Source organism: Chiloscyllium plagiosum, unplaced genomic scaffold (assembly GCF_037043375.1).
Source record: "Chiloscyllium plagiosum isolate Xiang-an unplaced genomic scaffold, Cpla_swu_hap1 HiC_scaffold_16, whole genome shotgun sequence".
Lineage (NCBI taxonomy): Eukaryota > Metazoa > Chordata > Chondrichthyes > Orectolobiformes > Hemiscylliidae > Chiloscyllium > Chiloscyllium plagiosum.
The window spans coordinates 30208353-30229592 of record NW_028270154.1 but is presented as its reverse complement, the minus strand read 5'-3'; the positions used below and the strand labels follow the sequence as shown (position 1 = coordinate 30229592).

The 21240-nt window shown below is 38.9% G+C and overlaps 1 protein-coding gene across 1 annotated transcript in view; it reads right to left on the bottom strand.

Moving 5' to 3' along the window:
* Window positions 1–21240, bottom strand: part of LOC122556562 (PDZ and LIM domain protein 4-like) — a 126932-nt gene that overhangs the window by 17192 nt on the left and 88500 nt on the right. Inside the window, exon 3 of the mRNA XM_043703376.2 lies at window positions 16323–16407. Coding sequence (XP_043559311.1) covers window positions 16323–16407 — 85 coding nt within the window. The remainder of the gene's footprint in view (window positions 1–16322; window positions 16408–21240) is intronic.

Genomic DNA, 21240 nt, shown 5'->3' with positions numbered 1-21240 from the left:
AATCATTTGCTTCCACATCTGCATCACATTCAGCTTCAATACTACACAGTAGAATGAATTTAACTCTTGATGGTTCAGTGGGCATGGGCCACCAAATATATTATTCAGTCTGACATATCGGTAAATTCCCATATCCCAGCCAAAAATCAACAGGAGGAGTCCAACAAATTTGAACGCTCGTCATATAGGGAGACTGGTGAGAGACAGGCAAGGAGAATGGAGGTGGGGGTGCTGTTCCTGACCAAATCTAATACCAGGTGCACTGGAAAGTGCAAATGTAGATATTGGGCAAGAAGCCAATAGGTCACAGTCATGGTCCCTCTCTCACTCCTTTGATGAATAACTTGCTAACACTTAACGTCATGTTGGCAATATTTATGAACAGTCACAGCATGCAATGCAAGGTTGCAGACTCAAATGGAATTCAATCAATAGGAGTCCCTACCTTCAGACAAAGGAAGTAGGGAAAATGAGTTGTGGGGAAAAGGGGGCAAATAAAGCAATCAAGATAGAGAAGTGGGAATTATTATTATTGAGAAATTTAATTAGCACTTGCTAATAAAGAGCTAGTAATCTTATTCCTTACACAGAGGCACAAGCTCACTTTATATACTTTACCTTTCTCTTATGGAAAGAGAATCACCATTTTACAAACCAGAAATGTTACCATGTGGTCATAAAGCATAGGCTTATTCAGGAAGTTTAAACATATTTGTTTAAATTCCTCCACCCACTTCCAATTTTATGCTTTAAAACACATAACAGATGAGATCAGATTTTTTTTTTAAGAAGTCAGTGCCATTACTCAGTGATTCCTCTCCAATGTCAGAAAGCAGCTGCTTGTTCCTTCTAAATGCAGCTGATGCTTGTTATTATAGAGATGCAGGCTGAACCACTGAGCCAGGGAGAGTCAGGCTATATTTAATCTCAGAAATAAAATGCATTGTTTCACATTTGGGCACACAACAAGAACAAGATATAGCTGCAATATTCAGATCTGAAAATTGGATACTTTATTGGAAATTTGAAAAGGTTTGTCATGGATCCAGGAACTGATTGCTCCCTCTCGCCTTTTCTCTTTTTTAAAATTAAGCTCTCTGCCAGCAATATTTTTATGATACTCTTAGGAATTACATAAGATGTCTTGGTCAATTTTCAAAACAAAATACATATAACCTGGGTTTTTCTTGTGCAATTAGGAATTACATAAGATGTCTTGGTCAATTTTCAAAACAAAATACATATAACCTGGGTTTTTCTTGTGCAAAGAAATTAGGACAAAGACTTGAATGCTTGTTTTCATGAATGTTGATCCCATTACCATGCAAGATGATTGAAATTATTTTAGATTAAATCAGAAAAGTTCATAAAATGATAAAAAGTTAAGAAAGTGTTTAACAGCTTCTGTTTAGACTTCCAATAAATAGTTTCCAAGTTAAGATCTGGATTGACTTTCTACATGCATGCATGCTCATCATGGCTATTCTAAACATTATGACACTCCCTGTATACTGTGTATAAACACCTGAAACAATATGGAAGCAGTCTTGCGAATCACCTCAAGGGCCTTCATTCAGCATTTTTCTGTCACAAAGAACTTAAATCACCAAACTAATATTGGATAGTTGCTCAAAAAAAAAATAGAGAGACATTTTGTTCAAAGTTTTCACCTTGCATTCTTAAGGACAATTCGCAAGTTATGTCAAAGTGAAGGGAAAACAGGATTCACACTATGTGGAAGGAGAATGCTGATTTGTAGAAGTGTTGCTATGGGGAATGTACCAATTAGGAATGACTAACAGTTAAATGGAAAATTTGTTTATATTTTCAAACAGACAGATTGACTGTTTGGTTAAAGAATTGATCTGAGAAATGAACCATGAAATGGCTGTTGCCTACTTTGTTGACACTGTGCATGTTCTTTCTGTCGGCAGAGAATAAGGCCTTGTTTATTAATACGTGTAGATTTCAGTTCATCTAAATGGCTAACATGACAAGCCCAAATAACAATTCTAAACTGGTTGTTCGGGTAATTCTTCGGCTATTTGGATTGTGCAAATGTTGTCCCATCATGAAACTGCATAAAACGTTGGACACTGTTTTGAGTTTTGTCAGCACAGGTTGTTTAGATACCTTGTCAGTGTGAACAGTCAAAGCAATGTACTGTTTAAAAACGATGCACCAGTTTCTGGGACATATCCTACATACTTGGCATCAGACTAGAACTGACAATGTACAACATTACTCATTTGTGCGGTAACCAAACAATGTTTTGGTTTGGTGGCAGCATGCTGTTAGTGGCCAACACCCCTAGTGTTATTACAATGCAGCAACGCAAAACAGCTAGCTACACCAGTTGCTCAAATGTTTGAAATACTTTAGCCTTCCAGAGTAATCAGAGGGAGAGTGGGCGTTTTTTAGGACTAAAAGTGATCTCTTTCGGCCCGTTCACAAGTTTGCATGATATATAGTGAGAAGTTACCTGAAAGAACAGTCATTATCCTGCAGGATGGTTTTAATGTGCTTTATTTGACCAACCAGCTTGCATGCTGAACAAATGGCTTGAGCCTTATTTAGGAGGTTACAAATGAGGTCAATTTTACAGAAAGTTTAGGAATCCCACCACATATAATGAACAAAAAGGTAGATTTGCAGTAGACTATAATTGAATACCTCCTGACTAATTTCTTAAGTAGGACACCATTCATGTTATGGCATCCTCACTGGGGTCAGGTCTCAAAAACATTTTGTTGGGTTTGTGTCTTTGATGGAATTACATCTACCCTCCTACCCATTACATAGTAAACAAATAATCTTCATATCAGCACTATCTTTGAATCCACATCTGCATGCAAGAATTTCATCCTGTGCTCAAACAGTGTTTCCACACTGTAGGGACTCTAATCTCACCTTTGAAATGGAGCAGTGAAATTAGCTCATTTTCCTTGATGTCCTAGTTGAGAAATTGGCTGGGCACACTAATATTGTCTACCTTAAACCTGCCTTCACTGATTCATAAAAATTGCTGGGAATAATATAATGAGATAGGTCTCATCAGCAACATCCTAAATGGGGTCTGAGCCATTTCAGCTTGCAAGGTAAATAATGGCTAAGTCAAAAAACAATCCTTCAGGATAATCAGTTCCCTGTTGCAAGGATTACATCTATGTTACATGCAAAAATAAATTGGAAAATTGAAGTTGAGATTATAAACTTTAAAAAAAATCTTGAAGGAAAAGTGGATCAATGTGATGTTGGTTCATTTGCAATAATTATATGCCATGTGTTGCAAGAAAATGTATTTAATATTTCTGAGAGACTAACTGATACAAAATGCCTTTGGATTGGGGTAAAAAAATAAAAAGACTGCTCAGCAACAGCTTTTGGACAAGGTTTTTAAGTCCCATTTTGTCACAGAACTGACAGATGAGAGCAACTAGAACATTCAGACCTCCAAAAACCTGTGAGTGAACCAGATCTTTCTCTCTTACCTTCAGTGGAAGAAAAAGCACAAGCATCTTTTGAAAAGAAGAACTTGCAGAGCAAGCAAAAGGCCTAGGTCCAACTGACTTGAAGATCATGGTGATATTATAAAAAATGCAAATAAAAACTCGGAGAAAGTCACTTCATTTTCCATAGTGGTTTGAACTCTTCATCCATAAACTATGTTCCTTTTTGCCTATACTTTCCACTTGCAAAATTGTCTATATCTGTTTTGTCCATTCTATTTGTGAAAAGTTGCATGTATTCAGCTTTAAAGGAATATAGTTTACATATCTGTAATTAATCTTCCATTTTTGTCACATGTAAAAGGACAAATTCACTGTAATAAAGAAAAGACCTAAAATTTATTTATTAGTTAACAAAACCTGATACAAGATCGTTTTAGCTTAGACAGTGGTCACAGCCAGGCAGACCAAACAGCCTAGTGATTAAATTGGTCATATTGTACATTTGTAATGACTCGTAAAATAGAGAGGCTTAATTTCCAGTGCATACTTGTTGTCACATTCCCAGCAAAAGTAGGATGCTGACACAGGATGTTTGAACATAAACAATGAAAGATTAGATGTGGAAGAAGATTTATCAGTAAGGGATAAAAAGGAAAGATACCATTCCTGAAGAAGGGCTTATGCCCGAAACGTCGATTCTCCTGTTCCCTGGATGCTGCCTGACCTGCTGCGCTTTTCCAGCAACACATTTTCAGCCAAGATACCAAATTTCCCAACCTATAAATAAGATGGCACTGGAAGCAATGAGAATTATCCTGCAGATAGAGGAGGTATCCCTGACTGATTTATAAGACGTGACTAAGACTAGGGCTATTGATTCTCAAAAGGTGGGATTTCCTGAAAAGGATGGAGGGCACAGTTAGTTGAAACATTAGCACAGCATTTGGGATTGTTAGAAATACAAGAGGGATTAAAGTACATTAAGTGGTGATTCACTTGAGTTAGTGAGAATGCAATCACAGCTGGAGCAGTTTGAATTGGAAAAGGACACTAAAAAGGCATGAGGGGAAGCAAAAAGTCTTGAACTTTATATAAAGGAGAAGAGAGATAATTCAAGAGGTGGGGTCAGAGAGATAGACACACAGACAGACAAAGAGAGAGTATTACAAAAGAACTGGTTTAGTAAGGCTGCAGATTTAAAAACAAGGTCTTAAATATGGAAGGAGATTCTGATTAGGGAACCCCTAGCCACAATCCTTTGTCCAGTAAGGAAATGTTTATATTTGTACATGCCTGACCAAAATTTGAAGAAAAGGATATGGATGCATTATTCATATTATTTGGAAAAATAATAAAACAAAAGAAGTGGTTAAGGAAACCTGGACATGGCCCAAGCAAAGCAGTTTGAGAGGTGAAGTGCATAACATTTATGCATCACAGTTAGATAATGTCTTTATGGGTTTTGATGCTGCAGAAACATGGTTTTGTCAGGGGGGATTGTGCCTTACCAACTTAATAGAGTTCTTTGATTATGTGACCAAGTTGATAGATGAAGGAAGGGCGGTTGATGTCATATACATGGACTTTAGTAAGGCGCTTGATAAGGCTCCCCATGGTAAACTAATAGAGAAAAAGTGAAGTCACATGATGTGCAGGGTGTTCCAGTGAGGGGAATAAGGAATTGGTTGAGCAACAGGAGACAAAGAGTAGTAGTTGAAGGGAGTTTCTCGAAATGGAGAAAAGTGACCAGTGGTGTTCCACAGGGATCAGTGCTGGGGCCACTGTTGTTTGTGATATACATAAATGATCTGGAAGAGGACACTGTTGGTATGATCAGCAAGTTTTCAGATGACACGAAGATTGGTGGAGCAGCAGAAAGCATAAGGCACTGTCAAAGAATACGGGAGAATATAGATAGACTGGAGAGTTGGGCGGAGAAGTGACAGATGGAGTTCAATCCAGACAAATGTGAGGTGATGTATTTTGGCAAGTCTAATTCTAGAGTGAATCACAGTGAACGGAAGAACTTTGGGAAAAGTTGATGAGCAGAGAGATCTGGGAGTGCACATCCATTGTACCCTGAAGGTTGCTGCACAGGTGGATAGAGTGGTCAAGAAGGCAAATGGTATGCTTGCCTTCATTGGACCGGGTATTGAGTATAAGAGCTGGCAGGTCATGTTAAAATTGTACAAGACATTGGTTCGGCCGCATTTAGAATACTGTGTACAGTTCTGGCCGCCACATTACCAAAAGGGTGTGGACGCTTTGGAGAGGGTGCAGAGAAGGTTTACAAGGATATTGCCTAGTGTGGAAGGTGCTAGCTATGAAGAGAGATTGAGTAGGTTAGGTTTGTTTTCATTAGAAAAAAATGAGATTGAGAGGGGACCTGATTGAGGTTTTCAAAATCATGAAGGGTATAAACAGGATGGATAGCGATAAGTTTTGTCCCAGGGTGAAGGATCCAATAAAGAGAGGTCACACTTTCAAGGCGAGAGGTGAAAAGTTTAAGGGGGATACATGTGGCAAGTACTTTACGCAGAGGGTGGTGGGTGTCTGGAATGCGTTGCCAGCAGGAGGTGGTAGAGGCAGGCAAGGTAGATTCATTTAAGATGTGTCTGGACAGATGCATGCGTAGGTGGGGAGCAGAGGGATACAGATGCTTAGGAATTGGTGACAATAGATTTGGATCGGCTCAGGCTTGGAAGGCTGACGGGCCTGTTCCTGGGCTGTAAATTGTCTTTGTTCTTCTTAACAGGCTATTGTGGGTGGCTGGGACTTAGTTACTGAGGCATACAAGCAAACATATCAAAAATGTTAAAAAAAAACAGCCCGGGTAACCTACACTGATTTGAAAAAGTTTAGCAACATAAATGTTCAACAGTAGACACAGGTGTTAGGAGTAAGTTCTCAGATCATTCTAAGAATTAAAAAAAATGCCAACTTTAATAATGAGAATCCATGTTGAACAATAGAAGACTGCAATTGCAAAATAAACATCAGGGTTGACCGACATTTGAGTTAATCCATAAAACTAAACCATTTTTCCACAGCACCATAGGACAGAATGAGACAGTGAATAGGCAGCAAGGAGCTAAGGTTGAGAAGAGACAACTGAGAATGCCCAAAAACATCCATGCTCTAAGATTGCAGACAATACAAAGCTGGGTGGGAGGATGAGTTGTGAAGAGGCACGCAGGAACAAAGGAGAAGGTGTAGGCCATTCAGTCCCTTTCGGTTGCACCACCATTCCATAAAATTGTGGCTGATCTGTAGCCTAACTGCATATACTCACCTTGGATCCATCTCAGATTTAACTTGAACAACTGAATTAGCGCTGACTGCTATTTAAGCAATGGACTTGCAAACTTCCACTACTTGTTGCATGTAGAAGTGGTTTCTAATATTTCTCCTGAATGGCCTGGCTCTATTTTTTTGACTATGTGCTCTGGTTGTAGAATCTTCAACCAGTGGAAATAGTTTATCTTTATTTATACTATCTTTCCCTCATAATATCCTGTAAACCTGGTTTAGATCACCCCTTCAGTTTCTAAATTCTAGAGAAAAGGCTTAATTGCCTAATCTCTTGTCACAACTTAACCCTGAAATCCATGTGTCATATTTGTAAATCTGTGTTATACTCCCTCAAGGGGAAAAATGTCCCTCCCAAGGTGTGTGTCCAGATCTGCTCAGTCCGCAAAGTAGGGTCTATTTAGGATTTTGTATAAGTGCAGCATAATATTTGCATCCTCATATTCCAGCCCTTTAAATAAGAAGGCCAGCAATCCATTAGCCTTCTGGATTATTTTTCAGACCTGTTCATGGTATTTTGAAGAACTATACACCTTAACTACCAAATCTCATTGGACATTATTTTTTATTTATTCACTCTTGGGACGTGGGAGTTGCTGGCTGGCCAGCATTTATTGCTGGTTCCTAGCTGCCCTTGAGAAGGTTCAAGAATGGTCTTCTTGAACAAATGCACTTTCTATAAGTTGGCCAACAATGCCCATGGAGGGATTGCCAGGATTTTGACCCAGTGACAGTGAACAAACGGTGATATATTTCCAAATCAGGGTGATGAGTGGCTTGGAGGGAAGCTTGCAGTTGGTGGCGTTCCCATGTAGCTCATGCCTTTATCCTTTTAGATGGAAGTGGTTGTGGGTTTGGAAGGTGCTGTCTGAGGATCTTTGAATTTCTGCAGTGCATCTTGTAGGTAGCGCACACTACTGCTACTGAGCATCGGTGGTGGACAGTGTGAATTCTTGTGGATATAGTGCCAATCATTAGGCTTTATCCTGAATGGTGTCAATTTTGCTGAGTATTATTGAAGCTGTACCCATCCAGGTAAGTGGGGAGTATTCCATCACATTTCTGACTTATACCTTGTAGATAATGGATAGGCTTTGGGGAGTCAGGACAGGAGTTACTTGCTGCAGTATTTCTAGCCTCTTTCCTGTGCTGGGAGCCACTGTGTTACATGGCAAGTTCAGTTAACTTTCTGATCAATGGCAACCCCAAGTATGTTGATAGTGAGGGATTCAGTGCTGGTAACACTATTGAATATCAAAGGTCATTGGTTATATTGTCTCTTATTGGAGATGGCCATTTACTGGCACAAACATTACTTGCCAATTGTAGCCCAAGCCTGGATATTGTGAAATTGTAGATATTGTGAAATTCAGCCGCAATTTTAAAGGCTGAACAACAATGTTTTATTTCTTCAACTCAAGTCTGCAAGTTGGTCAATTGAGGAAATACTTCAATCCTTCCTTCCAATGATGTAATTTCTGGCAAAGCTGGACAGTAGTAGGAGTGAATTAACGGATGTTAAAGAAAACCTCCCATTCCTTCAGGAAGGGAGGCATTGGTTCAACTTAAAACATTTTTTTCCACCTGTGATGAATTAACAGGCAGATATACAGTAAATGACAGATATCAAATACTTAAAATGACCCAAGTAGTGTTTAAAGTAATTTAGTTTACCGTGAAAATAATTTTGTTCAAACTTAACAGATTAAAAACAGAAACTTTAACCTCTGGAATAAGCAGATCTTTTTTTAAAAAAAAAAGACGACATTGTTAAGGCACATTTCTCCGATGTTCACCAGTAGGAATCTGTGTGGCATTACTGTTGGAACATTCTGTCAGGGGAAGATTCCTATCTCTTTCCTGTGGGAAGGCCTATGATCTGCCTGCTGTATTGCCCAGATTTACTCGTTATGTTAAATCATCCAGTTACCACTGAAAAGTTAAGTGGGACCAAAATATCACTCAATGAAAAAGTGGTATTTCCCTCAACACTTCTTTTACAGAAAACTAGAGTTAATGATTCCCTCCAATATTAGAAAAAAAAGGGTAAAGTGTTTAAACCGTAGTCAAACACTAACTTTATGAAACTTCCTTGCACTGCTCAATATTTCAGTTGCTACATCTTAGCTCAATGTATGTGGAAATTAAACTAAAATTTTTGACAGCCATTTATGTATCCGAGACCCGTATAGCTTTCAAGCAGAGCATTTATGTATCATATTTGTAATTATGCTTAGGCAGAATTTACTGACCATTTCATGACTTAAATAGTTGTGAGAATATACAACATATACTCTGAACAGTACGAAGTAGAAATCCTGATTAGTAAACTTCACGTACAATAGCCAAATATACCGTTTGTCTGCTTTATGCAAGTGTCAATACATTTAAAATAAATTGCATTAAAGTTAGACTTAGCGTTAGGTTTAGGGATAGAACAAGGACAGCATTCAATGAATGCCACACAAGTACATTAAGATACAAACATTTGCTGACTGGAAATTGTTATCATGTTATTTTAGTCAAAGAGTTCCTTCAACCTCTAAATTCAAATGTTAATTCTAAAGACACTGGAATTTTAGTATAAGTGCCACACATGTAAAGTAGCATGTATTAACTCTACCCAGAAAGATAATTTATCCTGCAAGTCTAGAAAAAGTGTAAACACCAATAATTGCAGCTGATAATTGTATGGGAAGCAATACTGTTTATAGAGCACTGATAGGGAACCATGCTCAGCAATGATGGTAGATACCTCTGCTGCATAAAATGTTCAGCTTCTTTCCAGCAGCAGTCAAATAAAATTAGATAGTGCAATTGCAATTCTGTGGCCCAAACACACAGTAGAAAAATCAAACCATAGCTTATCATTGGATACCATAAACAACAGCAAACTAAAAAAAATACATCACTGTAGCTTCAATGAGGGCATGGTAGCACAATGGTTAAGCGACTTCCCAAATAATATAGAATCATGAATGTAAATTCCACAGTTATTAGGGAATTTAAATTCAGCTCATTAAGTAAATCTGGTTTTCAGAAATAAAAGATCAGTATGCTTTCCTTTATTGGTCAGAGTATTGAGTACAGGAGTTGGGATGTCATGTTGCGGCTGTACAGGACATTGGTTAGGCCACTGTTGGAATACTGCGTACAATTCTGGTCTCCTTCCTATCGGAAAGATGTTGTGAAACTTGAAAGGGTTCAGAAAAGATTTACAAGGATGTTGCCAGGGTTGGAGGATTTGAGCTACAGGGAGAGGCTGAACAGGCTGGGGCTGTTTTCCCTGGAGCATCGGAGGCTGAGGGGTGACCTTATAGAGATTTATAAAATCATGAGGGGCATGGATAAGATAAATAGACAAAGTGTTTTCCCTGGGGTAGGGGAGTCCAGAACTAGAGGACATAGGTTTAGGGTGAGAGGGGAAGATATAAAAGAGACTTAAGGGGCAATGTTTTTCACGTAGAGGGTGGTATGTGTATGGCATGAGCTGCCAAAGAAAGTGGTGGAGGCTGGTAAAATTGCAACATTTAAGAGACATTTGGATGGATATATGAATAGGAAGGGTTTGGAGGGATATGGGCCAGGTGCTGGCAGGTGGGACAAGATTCGGTTGGGATATCTGGTCGGCATGGACAAGTTGGACTGAAGGGTCTGTTTCCATGCTATACATCTCAATGACTCTATGATTCTATTGTTAGCTATGGAACCTTCAGGTTTTTGTGAAAACCTAGCAGGTTCAATCTCCTTCAGGAAAGGAAGTTTGTTGTCTGTATCCTGTCTAGCCTAAGTAAATTCAGAATCACAAAAATGTGATTGATTCTTAACAATTGCCTGAAATGGCCTAATAAGTCACTCAGTTATATTTAAAAGTTGCCTACCTCCACCTTGAAGAGGAGTTTAACACTGACCAGATTGGTGACACCCACAGTCTATAACCAAATATTTTTAAAAATCCCAAAAGTGCATTCAATACACAGAAAAAAGGTGTGCAGGCAGACAGAGTAAAACCTTTGAGGCTTCATCAGTGGAAGAAAACCTGTTTTAACTGAAATATTATTTGATTAATCGAAATGCGGATTTTAGAAATAGCTACATCTAGATTCCATGCCATTTTTTCTTGGATTCCTGCCCTTCATTGTAAAATTGGGTCATCATTTTACTTGGCAGTGGATTGGGACAGAAGCAGTTGTTTTACATTCCCAAAACCATTCTAATTCACTGCTCCCAACTGATAAATTGATTTGCTTGTCCCAAATCTACCTGGTGAGTCCCCAGTAGGTCAGGTAAGAAGGCTCAGTGATGCTGAAGCGTGAAATTTGCTATACCATCAATGAGTTAGGGATAACATCTAATACCAAGTTTGGCTATTGGCTATGTATCATGCTGTAGGTTACTTTATTCATATATAATTTAATACAATTGATGTTTGGATGATTGAAGTTTGAATTAGTAACATAAGGATTTTTGTGTATCTGACGATTTAATGATTAACATGCAAGAACAGAGGAACCTTGAATATCCAAAGGACACGGGTGGGGAGTATGTCGTTTGGTTAATTGAATGCCGGATAACATAGTTAGTCATGCATCAGGACCTTAATGATCTTGTTCGGATGATCCGAAGTTTGTTTAATAGAACGCTTGATGATTGAGGTTCCTCTGTATTCCTGAACTACGGTGCTTTTCTTTCAAAACAACTTGAGTTTTCTGCAAATTAGAAGAGTTTACGATTCAGCAAGGTAAACAACTCTACTGAGTTTCTGTTAGAAATTTCTGGAACTGTTATAAGCTTAGGAGAAACAGGATGTTTTATAACGTTTCACTTTGGGGCTGTTCTGCAAAATTTCTTGATTGAAGGTGGATATATGAATCAGTGCTCCTGGAAAAGGGAGAAGATAGAAAACAGATTACCTTTGGATAGAGACCAGAAGTGTTTGGATAAATTCCTGAAGAGGTTATTTAAAGCTGAGAATATTTGATCTCTGGTGTATAAAAGCTCCAAAAAGATTTTCAAGACTGGTTGTTGAATTCACAGTCAAATTAGCCTCGAGAGAGAGATGTTAAAAAAGGAGTTATTTTATCATCTGGTGTTATTATTATATAAGGGGTCCTTTTGGGTATTGTTACAGATGTAATTTTTGGATTATATTTTCCTGTGCATTTCAAAACCTTTACATTTGTGTTAGGTGAAAATAGTTTCAGTTTATCTATTTTGTCTTATTTTTGTTAGGTTGTTATCTGACTTGTTGTAAGAACATGAGTTAGGATCATAATAATACTTAGGATTCCCACAATCTATTTTAAAAATGGAAATTCTAATTACACAGTAGTGAGAAACAGTGGTACAGTGCTAATACCATGGGCTTGTAATCTGGTTCCAGATTAATGCTCAAAAGACCTGGACCAAATCCCACAAAAGCAGCTGGCGCAATTGAATTTGATGAGGAGATCTAGAACTGAAAAGTTGTCCCAGTAATATAGACAATGAAACCATTATGCATTGTCATAAAAGCTAAATCAGATTCACTAATGTCTTTTAGGGAAGGAAGTCTGCCAACCTTACCCTACCCGGGCTACTGTAGTTCTGGAGTCACATGTAACATAGTTGACTTTCAACTACATTTTGAAATGGCCTACCAAGCCATTCCGCTCGAGGCAATTAGAGATGGACAACAAATGCTGGCCCTGTCAGCAACATCCACACAAAAACCACAACTCCTTAAGAATGAGCCTCACATCTTCAGCATTCTTAATCAATTACAATTAATTAGAGCTCTTCATTCTTTGACCAATTTCATGTTTCTTTTCCTTTGATAATTCAATTTAAGATGAATGCTGACAAACATAAGAATACTGACTTCCAATGGTCCAATTCTGCAACAAGGCAAGCGTATAAATTAACTATGGTATACAGTGCTAAGCTAGCCATCTGATCAACAGTTTAATTCACATAGACCCGGGTTTTCACCACAAAATGAGAGCTGCTTTGTAATGGCAAAAACAAAAATTCCCAAGAAACGGAAATCCTGCCGCTGCATGTATCATTTCTGAATTTCATGGGTTCCCCTCTGTAGGCATTCCAGGATTTATGCATGTGCAGTTCCCAGGAACAACTGGTTACTATCTCCGTATAAATTAGATTTTACTTCCTAGCTGTCTGTAACCTCACGTGAAGCCAGGCCAAGTTTGTTTCTATGATCTTATTTTGGATCATGGTGCAAGGCATGATTCACATTTACTTTAATAATCAATCATTCATTTTAGAAGCAAGACTTAACTTAGTGGCATGTGGGCTTTAGCGTGAAAGGGTTTAATGGTTAACCTTCTATAGCCCTGGCTATATTTTTCACACAGTGAAGTCAAGAAATTCTGGAGGGTCAATGGCTTTGGGAAAGTTTGGGGGCAGGTAGAGAGGGAACCCACGATTGGAGGAGTTGGAGGAGTGAGCATGAGCGAGTCAGAATCTGAGACTGTAACAACTCCTCAGATTATGTCCTTCTCACAGACAGAGACAATTTATTTCACTTGCCACCCAATCACTGATTTTTTTTTGTGGGCTTTCAAGGACAAAGTTGTCTTTGATTGCAGGATATTTTGAACCCATGAGATGCCATTCCTGCTAACATAGGCTATGTGGAGAATTTGAATGCTGATTGCTAGCAGACCTATTTTGAAGCAATTCTTTAAAAAAAAAGCATTCTGCCATGCAGTATTGACAATGCAACATTATTGGAATATCAGAACCCTGTTGAGATCATCGTTGCAACAGATATGCGAGTTACATGACAGCACAGAACCAGATAACCTCCAGCCAGATATGTACCCAGCCTCTCAAACAACTCAGAAAATTCCCTCAAAAACGGCAACTGGTGCTGATGCACCAGGCAAACTGCACATCAAAAATCAATTGGACAAAATTAAAGCTGATCTCTGCTTCAATAACCACTTGTCATAGAATTGTTACAGTGCTGAAAGAGGCCATTCAGCCCATCAAGTCTGCACTGACCCTCTGAAGAGCATCCCACCCAGACTCAGCCCCCTTGCCTATCCCCATAATCCTGCATTTAGTGTGGCCAATCCACCTAACTTGCACATGTTTGGACTGTGGGAGGGAACCAAGGCACCTGGTGGAAAACTACACAGACACAGGGAAAACATACAAACTCCATACAGCCAGTTGCCTGAGGTTGGAATCAAACCCAGGTCCCTGGCACGGAGAAGCAGCAGTACTATCCATTGAGCCACCATGCCATCCATGCTGCTTCACTTGTGATGAGGTATTTCATAATTGATTCTACACAGTCATTGGTAGAGATTCATTTGCTGTAATTTGGGGAACTTCACATCCCTCCTGTCCAAGTTATAGACATTAGAGATATATTCTTGCCGCTCTTTTATCCCTCACAATGCATGTCCAGAAATAGGTATTCAAAATACAACTGAAAAACCAGGTTTAAATTAAAACGGAAAGAGACTTCAAATGTGCCATTTAAATGGAACCTAGCTGCACAACTCACTCTGTTTTTTGCAAACTGCTGGCTTATTCCCCACCACTCTGTTTAACTTCAACAACTTGGAAAAGTCTGAAAGGCTACTCTGCAGAACTATCGAAGATTTTCAACTCAGTGTTCACAGTGGATCACAAACGTGTCATGGGAGAGGGAATTGTCTGGAGCTTACAGGAAGAACTCGTTTTTAATTGGAGACTACATAATTACATTTTTTAAAAAAAGTGTTTCAATTTACACTTAAGGGTTAAAAGAAAACCACTTAGAAATGTGTGCTACCTTTTGTAATGAGCCTAAGACTTTCCTTTCTGCTCATTATATATGAACAGGCTGAGCACACTATAAAGACAAGACAAAGAATCGAGGCAAAATTCCTTTCGATATCAATTTGCACAAGATTGCAGATAGTAATATCTTGCACATGGGTGACAGCACTTAAGGTTGGTCTAATGGATTATTTTGAGATATTAAGAGCAGTTCGATTTCAGTGAGTGACTGATGAATGTAGATTTCTTACATCTGTTTCACAATGTTAAAGTTACACACCTGTTTCATAATGTTTATAACTGTCCAACATACTCCAGATTCTTCATGGTCTAATATAACAACATCATGTTCACATATGGTATAAATAGGAAATGTTTTAAGGCTTGATTCACCATGGTACGAGAAACATATTCCTGTGTTCATTTATTAGCAGTTTTCTATTCAATAACTTTTCCTAGCAGTGATTCAGGGCTTCAATATATATTTTGCATGCCTACAATTGTCATGCAACTAAATACGAAGAATAGTAGTTCAGTATTTTCACTTTATTGCTGAGGAATTATCCAGTCATTCAACATTTGAAAATCTTAATCATCTCTTACTCTGCTTTATTATGTCAATGAAGTGTTAGTCAATGCACATTATAGTCTGGGTATACATTCTATTGGTAGCCTGATCTTCCTGCACCAAATCCTATTGTCTCTTTGGGCAGGGTTCAGAGAGTCTTCTCCAAGACAATTTCATTCAACTTCACGGAGTGGAAAAATCAGATCACTTAGAACACAGAATGCAGATAAGATTAGTGTAATTTTTCCATGGTTGCTGTTATTATACAGTCACCTCGAAGGCAGCAAGGCAATTATTTATATTCTGTGTTTAAGGCCATTGCAATTACTAGGTGGAACACTCCAGATATTTTCTAATCAACTTGCTGGGAGACGTTACTACACAACTCTGGAGCAGATGAGTGGTGAACCCAGACCTCCTGGTGCACCAGGTAGGGATACTACCACAACACCACAAAACCCTGGGTGGAGTGCTGTGCACGCATACGCACAATTACTGAGAGGTGCTTGACATTTTTACATTGTAGGAGAAAGTGACGACAGCAGATACTGGAGATCAGAGTCGAAGAGTGTGGTGCTGGAAAAGCACAGCTGGTCAGGCAGCATCAGAGGAGCGAGAGAGTCAACGTTTCGAGCATAACCTCTTCCTGATGAAGGGCTTACACCCGAAACGTCAACTCTCCTGCTCCGCAGATGCTGCCTGACCGGCTGTGCTTTTCCAGCACCACATTTTTATATTGTAGGTGGCATTGTGAAGCTCCCTTGCAAAGAGAGCTTTGTTAAAACAGTGTCTGGACATGATTAATTTGGAGAAAGTAACAACAAATCTTTTCAAACAGGTTTCAGAGGCAGCTGGTCACAAATGTACTTTGATTAGCTTTCAAGGTGCACTTTGCAAAGAATATTCCAATTTCCTTATGTTTGAAATTTGCTTGATTCTAAGATTGTATTATTTAAGCGTTTCCTCTTCTCTCCACACGCACTAAGAGGTTCCAAAGGTGCTTTATTAACTTTTCGATGGAACTGCTCCCACTCTGACATGGTAATTAAAACCCTGTCCATACTTGCAAACAGGGCTTCAGTTGCACTTTCAGCAGCCAAGTGGGAATAGTTAGACACTAATTCCTAGGCTTTGCTTCAGGCAGGTTCTGTTATATAATCACAGTGGTATCCATATTTGCAATCATAACGTTACCATGCATGGATTTCAGAACATACTTGTGGCTGTGACTGCGCGTCGACTTTGAAAGGATGGGAGTTTCCATCTTCAAAACCATTTGGTGACCAGGATTTGTTCTCCACCCTGCAACAAAGAAGCAATTTTGAGTGATATCCCAACTAGGAATGACATTGCTGCTGCAGCAACAGTCACTGTTAAAATCAGATTCTGTGGTGCATTCTGGAACCCTACAGTTTTAATTTCTGAAAGTGGATTCATTAAAGCTCAGGCATACGTTGTGGAAGAAGCCACTAATTTTGATCTGAAGTCTATTCTGCTTGGAATGCAGATACAGATGTGCACCTGCACCTCAGCATTAATTTGGTGATCTCTTTCAGTCAGGCTATGAAAAGATTAATATAGAGTCATAGAGATGTACGGCATGGAAACAGACCCTTCGGTCCAACCTGTCCATGCCGACCAGATATCCCAATCCAATCTAGTCCCACCTGCCAGCACCCGGCCATATCCCTCCAAACCCTTCCTACTCATATACCCATCCAAATGCCTTTTAAATGTTTCAATTATTCCAGCCTCCACCACTTCCTCTGGCAGCTCATAATACATAAGAAAGGATCAAACAGTAATACTAAGTGGCATGCTTCAAAAGTGTATTGCACCTGAATATTGCTATAATGACTTCAGAGGAAAGAATGTATATTACATCAGACATTTCAAAGGCTGTAAAGTAACCTCTGATGACAAAATGCAAGCTTTTTCCACTGCTTTCAATGTGTCCTTTGGGTCATATTCAGTTCTATTCATTCATTGAATAAACATTTAATTAAGTTAGCTCTTTGTGTAATTTTTGATAGTTACCTTTGTCATCCCATTTGGGCCCTGCTATTTGAATAAGGTTAGGGTCTAGTTCAGGTTTACCAGTAGCTGTTGACAATCATACATTGTTCAGGACCTCAGACAGTGAATCAGCCCATGCTCTCATGCATTATGAATTGAGCCATATTCAGGCTTTGGCTGACAAGTGGAAATTCATACACTGTCAGGTAACAACCATCTCTAACAGAATCTAACCAGATTCCTTTGACTTTCAATGGCATTTCCATCAATTAGAGTCAGAGATGTACAGCTTGGATACATACCCTTCAGTGCAACTCGTCCATGCTGACCAGATATCCTAAATAAACGTAGTCCCATTTGCCAGTATCTCTCTAATTCTTTCCTATTCATAAACCCATCCAGATGCCTTTTAAATGTTGTAATTGTACTAGCATCCACCACTTCCTCTGGCAAATCATTCCACACACGCACCACTCTGCATAAAAAAGTATCCCCTCAGGTCCATCTTCAATCTTTCCCCTCTCACCTTAAACCTATGCCCTCTAGTTTTGGACTTCACCACCTTAGGAAAAAGACCTTGTCTATTTACCTTTCTCATACCCCTCAATTTTATAACCTCTTTAAAAAGTCATCCACTCAGCCGCTGACGCTCCAGGGAAAACAGCCCCAGCCTATTCAGCCTCTCCCTATGGCTCAAAACCTCCAACCCTGGTAACATCCCTGTAAATCTTTTCTGAACCCTTTCACATTTCACAATGTCCTTCCAAAGCAGGAAGACCAGAATTGCATGCAATATTCCAAAAAGTGCCCTAACCAATGTCCTGTACAGCCTCAACATGCCCTTCCAACTCCTCTACACAATGTACTGACCAATAAAAGCAAGCTGACCAAACACTTTTTTCACTATCCTATCTAGCTGCAACTCCACTTTCAAGGAACTATGAACCTGTACTCCAAGGTCTCTTTGTTCAGCATCACTCCCCAGGACCTTGCCATTAAAGTGTAAAAGAACTGTCCTAATTTTCCTTTCTTGAGGTTACCATTGACCAGAAGCTGAACTTGACCAGCTATATAAATACTGTGGCTACAACAGCAAGTCAGAGGATAAGAAATCCTTCCAGCTTAATTGTCCTCCTGACATCTCCCTACTTCTTTACTATCTACAGGGCACACGTTAGGTTTAACTTCTGATGACCACAGTGGATAAACTCATAGTTGGACGTTCTGGTTAAGCCAGTCTTTAATGTTGTTACAGCCTCTCATTATTGTCCCTAGTGCAAAAGGGGTCCATTCAGCCCATCATGTGTACAACAGGATGCTTACTGGGTGTCTGCTTTTTTCAAATATGTGTGTTGTGTGTGTGTCAATTTCTATGGTCGTACAGCCATTACAGAAACATAGATCAAAGCTAGGAACTAAATATTCAGGGGCACATGACATTTCTAAAAGGACTGGCTGAAAGGGAAGCATATTGGTATGGGATGGAGTAAATATAAATCGCTAAAATAAAGGGTTAGAAGATATAGAAGCCACTTGGGTGAAGGCCAGATATAAAAAAAAGGGAAAGATACTCTGGTAGTAGTAGTCTGTAGACCCCCGCAGCAATAGTTATATTCTCTGCCCCACCATAATTCAGATGACAATGAGAGCAGGTGATGAAGGAAGCACATTGATCATGGGTGACTTGAATCTTTATGTAGATTGGGATAGTCAGATTAACAGAGGAAGCCCGGAGGAAGAACTCAGGGTATATTTGGGACAGTTTCCTACATCAATATTTTGTGCATCCAACCAGAGATCAAGCTATTTTGGATCTGATGATGTGTAATAAGCCAGGTTTAACAAATAATGTCAGTAAAAAGATGGTCTCAGGTAAAGCAAAAATGACTACTGCAGTAAAATTTAGCATTCAAATTGAGGGGGAGGAACTTGGGTCAACATGGGACAATTGTGCTGACCTCAAAAGAAGGTACTTAGAAAGGAATGAGGGCAGAGCTGGCTGGAGTGGATTGGGAAAGGAGTTTACAAGCAAAGATGAAGAACAATGGTAGATGCTAAAGAAAACAGTTAGCTGCTCATAACAAATATATATCCCATCAAGAAAGGAGGATTCTAGGAAGGGGGATAAGGCAACCATGGTTAACTCAAAGTTAAAAGGATTGTATCACATTGAAAGAAACAAAAGCACACCATGAGACTTTGCCAAATTGTAAGACAGAAGTTTGGGAAAGTTTTAAAAATCAAAAAAAAAGTTAAAAAGTAAATTTGAGGAGAAACTTGCCAGTAATTAGGACAGACAGCAAGAGCTTCTTTAAAATGTATAAAAAAAATTTTAAAAAGCCAAAGTTAACATGGGCCCCTTAGAGAGTGAGGCTGCTGAAATAATAAAATAGGGAAATTAGGAAATGTCAGAGGTGTTGAATAAATACTTGCATCAAAATTCGCAGTAAAAGACACAGAGCATTCCAAAATTACTAAGATAAAATAATCAAGGGCAAAAAATGTGGAGAGGAAATAAATACAATAACTTTCAGAGAAAAATGCGAGGGAAACTAATGGGACTAAAAAGACAATAAGTTCCTGGACTTGATAGGACGCATCCCAGGATATTAAAGGAAATTGCTACAGAGATAGTGGATGCACTGGCAGTAATCTTCCGGGAATCCTTAAATGTTGGAAAGGTCCCAGAGGATTGGAAAACTACCACAATAATACCTTTCTTCAAAAAGGGAAGACAAAAATGGATAACTGCAGATAGTTAGCTCAATGTATGTTATTGGGAAAATGTTAGGTAGTGTATTATAAAAAGGATGTACTAGTAGAATATTTAGAAGTACTCAGTATGATCAAGCAGAGTCAGCAGGATTCATGAAAGGCAAATCACAGCTAACAAATTTACTGGCATGATAGATAAAGTGTAAGCAGTGAATGTAATATAATTGCATTTTCAGAAGATGTTTGATAAAAGGTACCACATATTAGGTCGCTTATTAAGATACAAGCCTGTGGTATTTGAGATAGTATATTAGCATGGACAGAAGATTGACTAACTAATAGATAGAGACTTAGAATAAAAGGGGAAAATTTTTCAGAATAGCAACCGGTAACTGGTAGAGTGCTACAGGTCTCGGTACTGGGGCCACAATTATTTACTATCTACATTAATTATCTTCATCCAAGTCATTAATGTACAATGGCCAAGTTTGCAGATGACACAAAAACAGGTTGGGAGACAAATGGCGAGGGTGACAGGATCTGTACAGGGATAGAGACAGGATAACCAAGTGGGATGGAATAGAACAGAACATGGGAAAGTGAGGTTATGGACTATGTCAGGAACAATATGTGATTATTATTTAAATTGAGAAAGACTACAAAAACAATGGCTTTGGGAGTTCTTGTCAATGAATGACAAATTCACGTGGTAATGAGGAAGGCAAATGAAATGCTGTACTTTATTTCAAAACAGAATGGAGTATAAAAGTAGAGAAACTTTGCTGAAACTACATCGGCATTGGCAGGCCACGGGTGGAATCCTTTGTACAGTTTTAGTCTTCTTACTTAAAGAAAGATATATAGATTGTACCTGGACTCATTGTATTGAAGAATGAGAAGCAATCGCATTGAAGCATACAAAATTCTTGGGGTCCTTCCACAGGTCTTGACTGGAGAGATATGGAAATGTTATTTTTTTTTGGGAGAGTATACGACTGGAGGACAATCTCAGATTCAGGGGTTGTACTCTGAAGACAGAGAAGAGGAAGTATTTTATCTTTCAAAATAAAAAAGGGTACTGAATCTGGGATTCTTCACCACAGAGGGTTCTCAACACTGGGCCTTTAAATATATTCAAAACTGCTAGATTAAAAATCTGTCTCAGTCAGGTAATCAAGGGTTGTGAAGAAAAAGGCAAAGTGGAGTTGAAGATTATCAGATCAGCCATTAGCTAATCGAATGGTGCATTCGACTTGATGGGCAGAATGGCCTACTTCTGCTCCAATGCCTGATGGCTCAGCCCTATGAGCAGAGATACCATATACAAGCCACCATACTAAATTGGCAAATAGGCCCAGCAAGCTTCTGCCCTTATTCAAATAAAAATCAAAGGCAGGTGGAAAA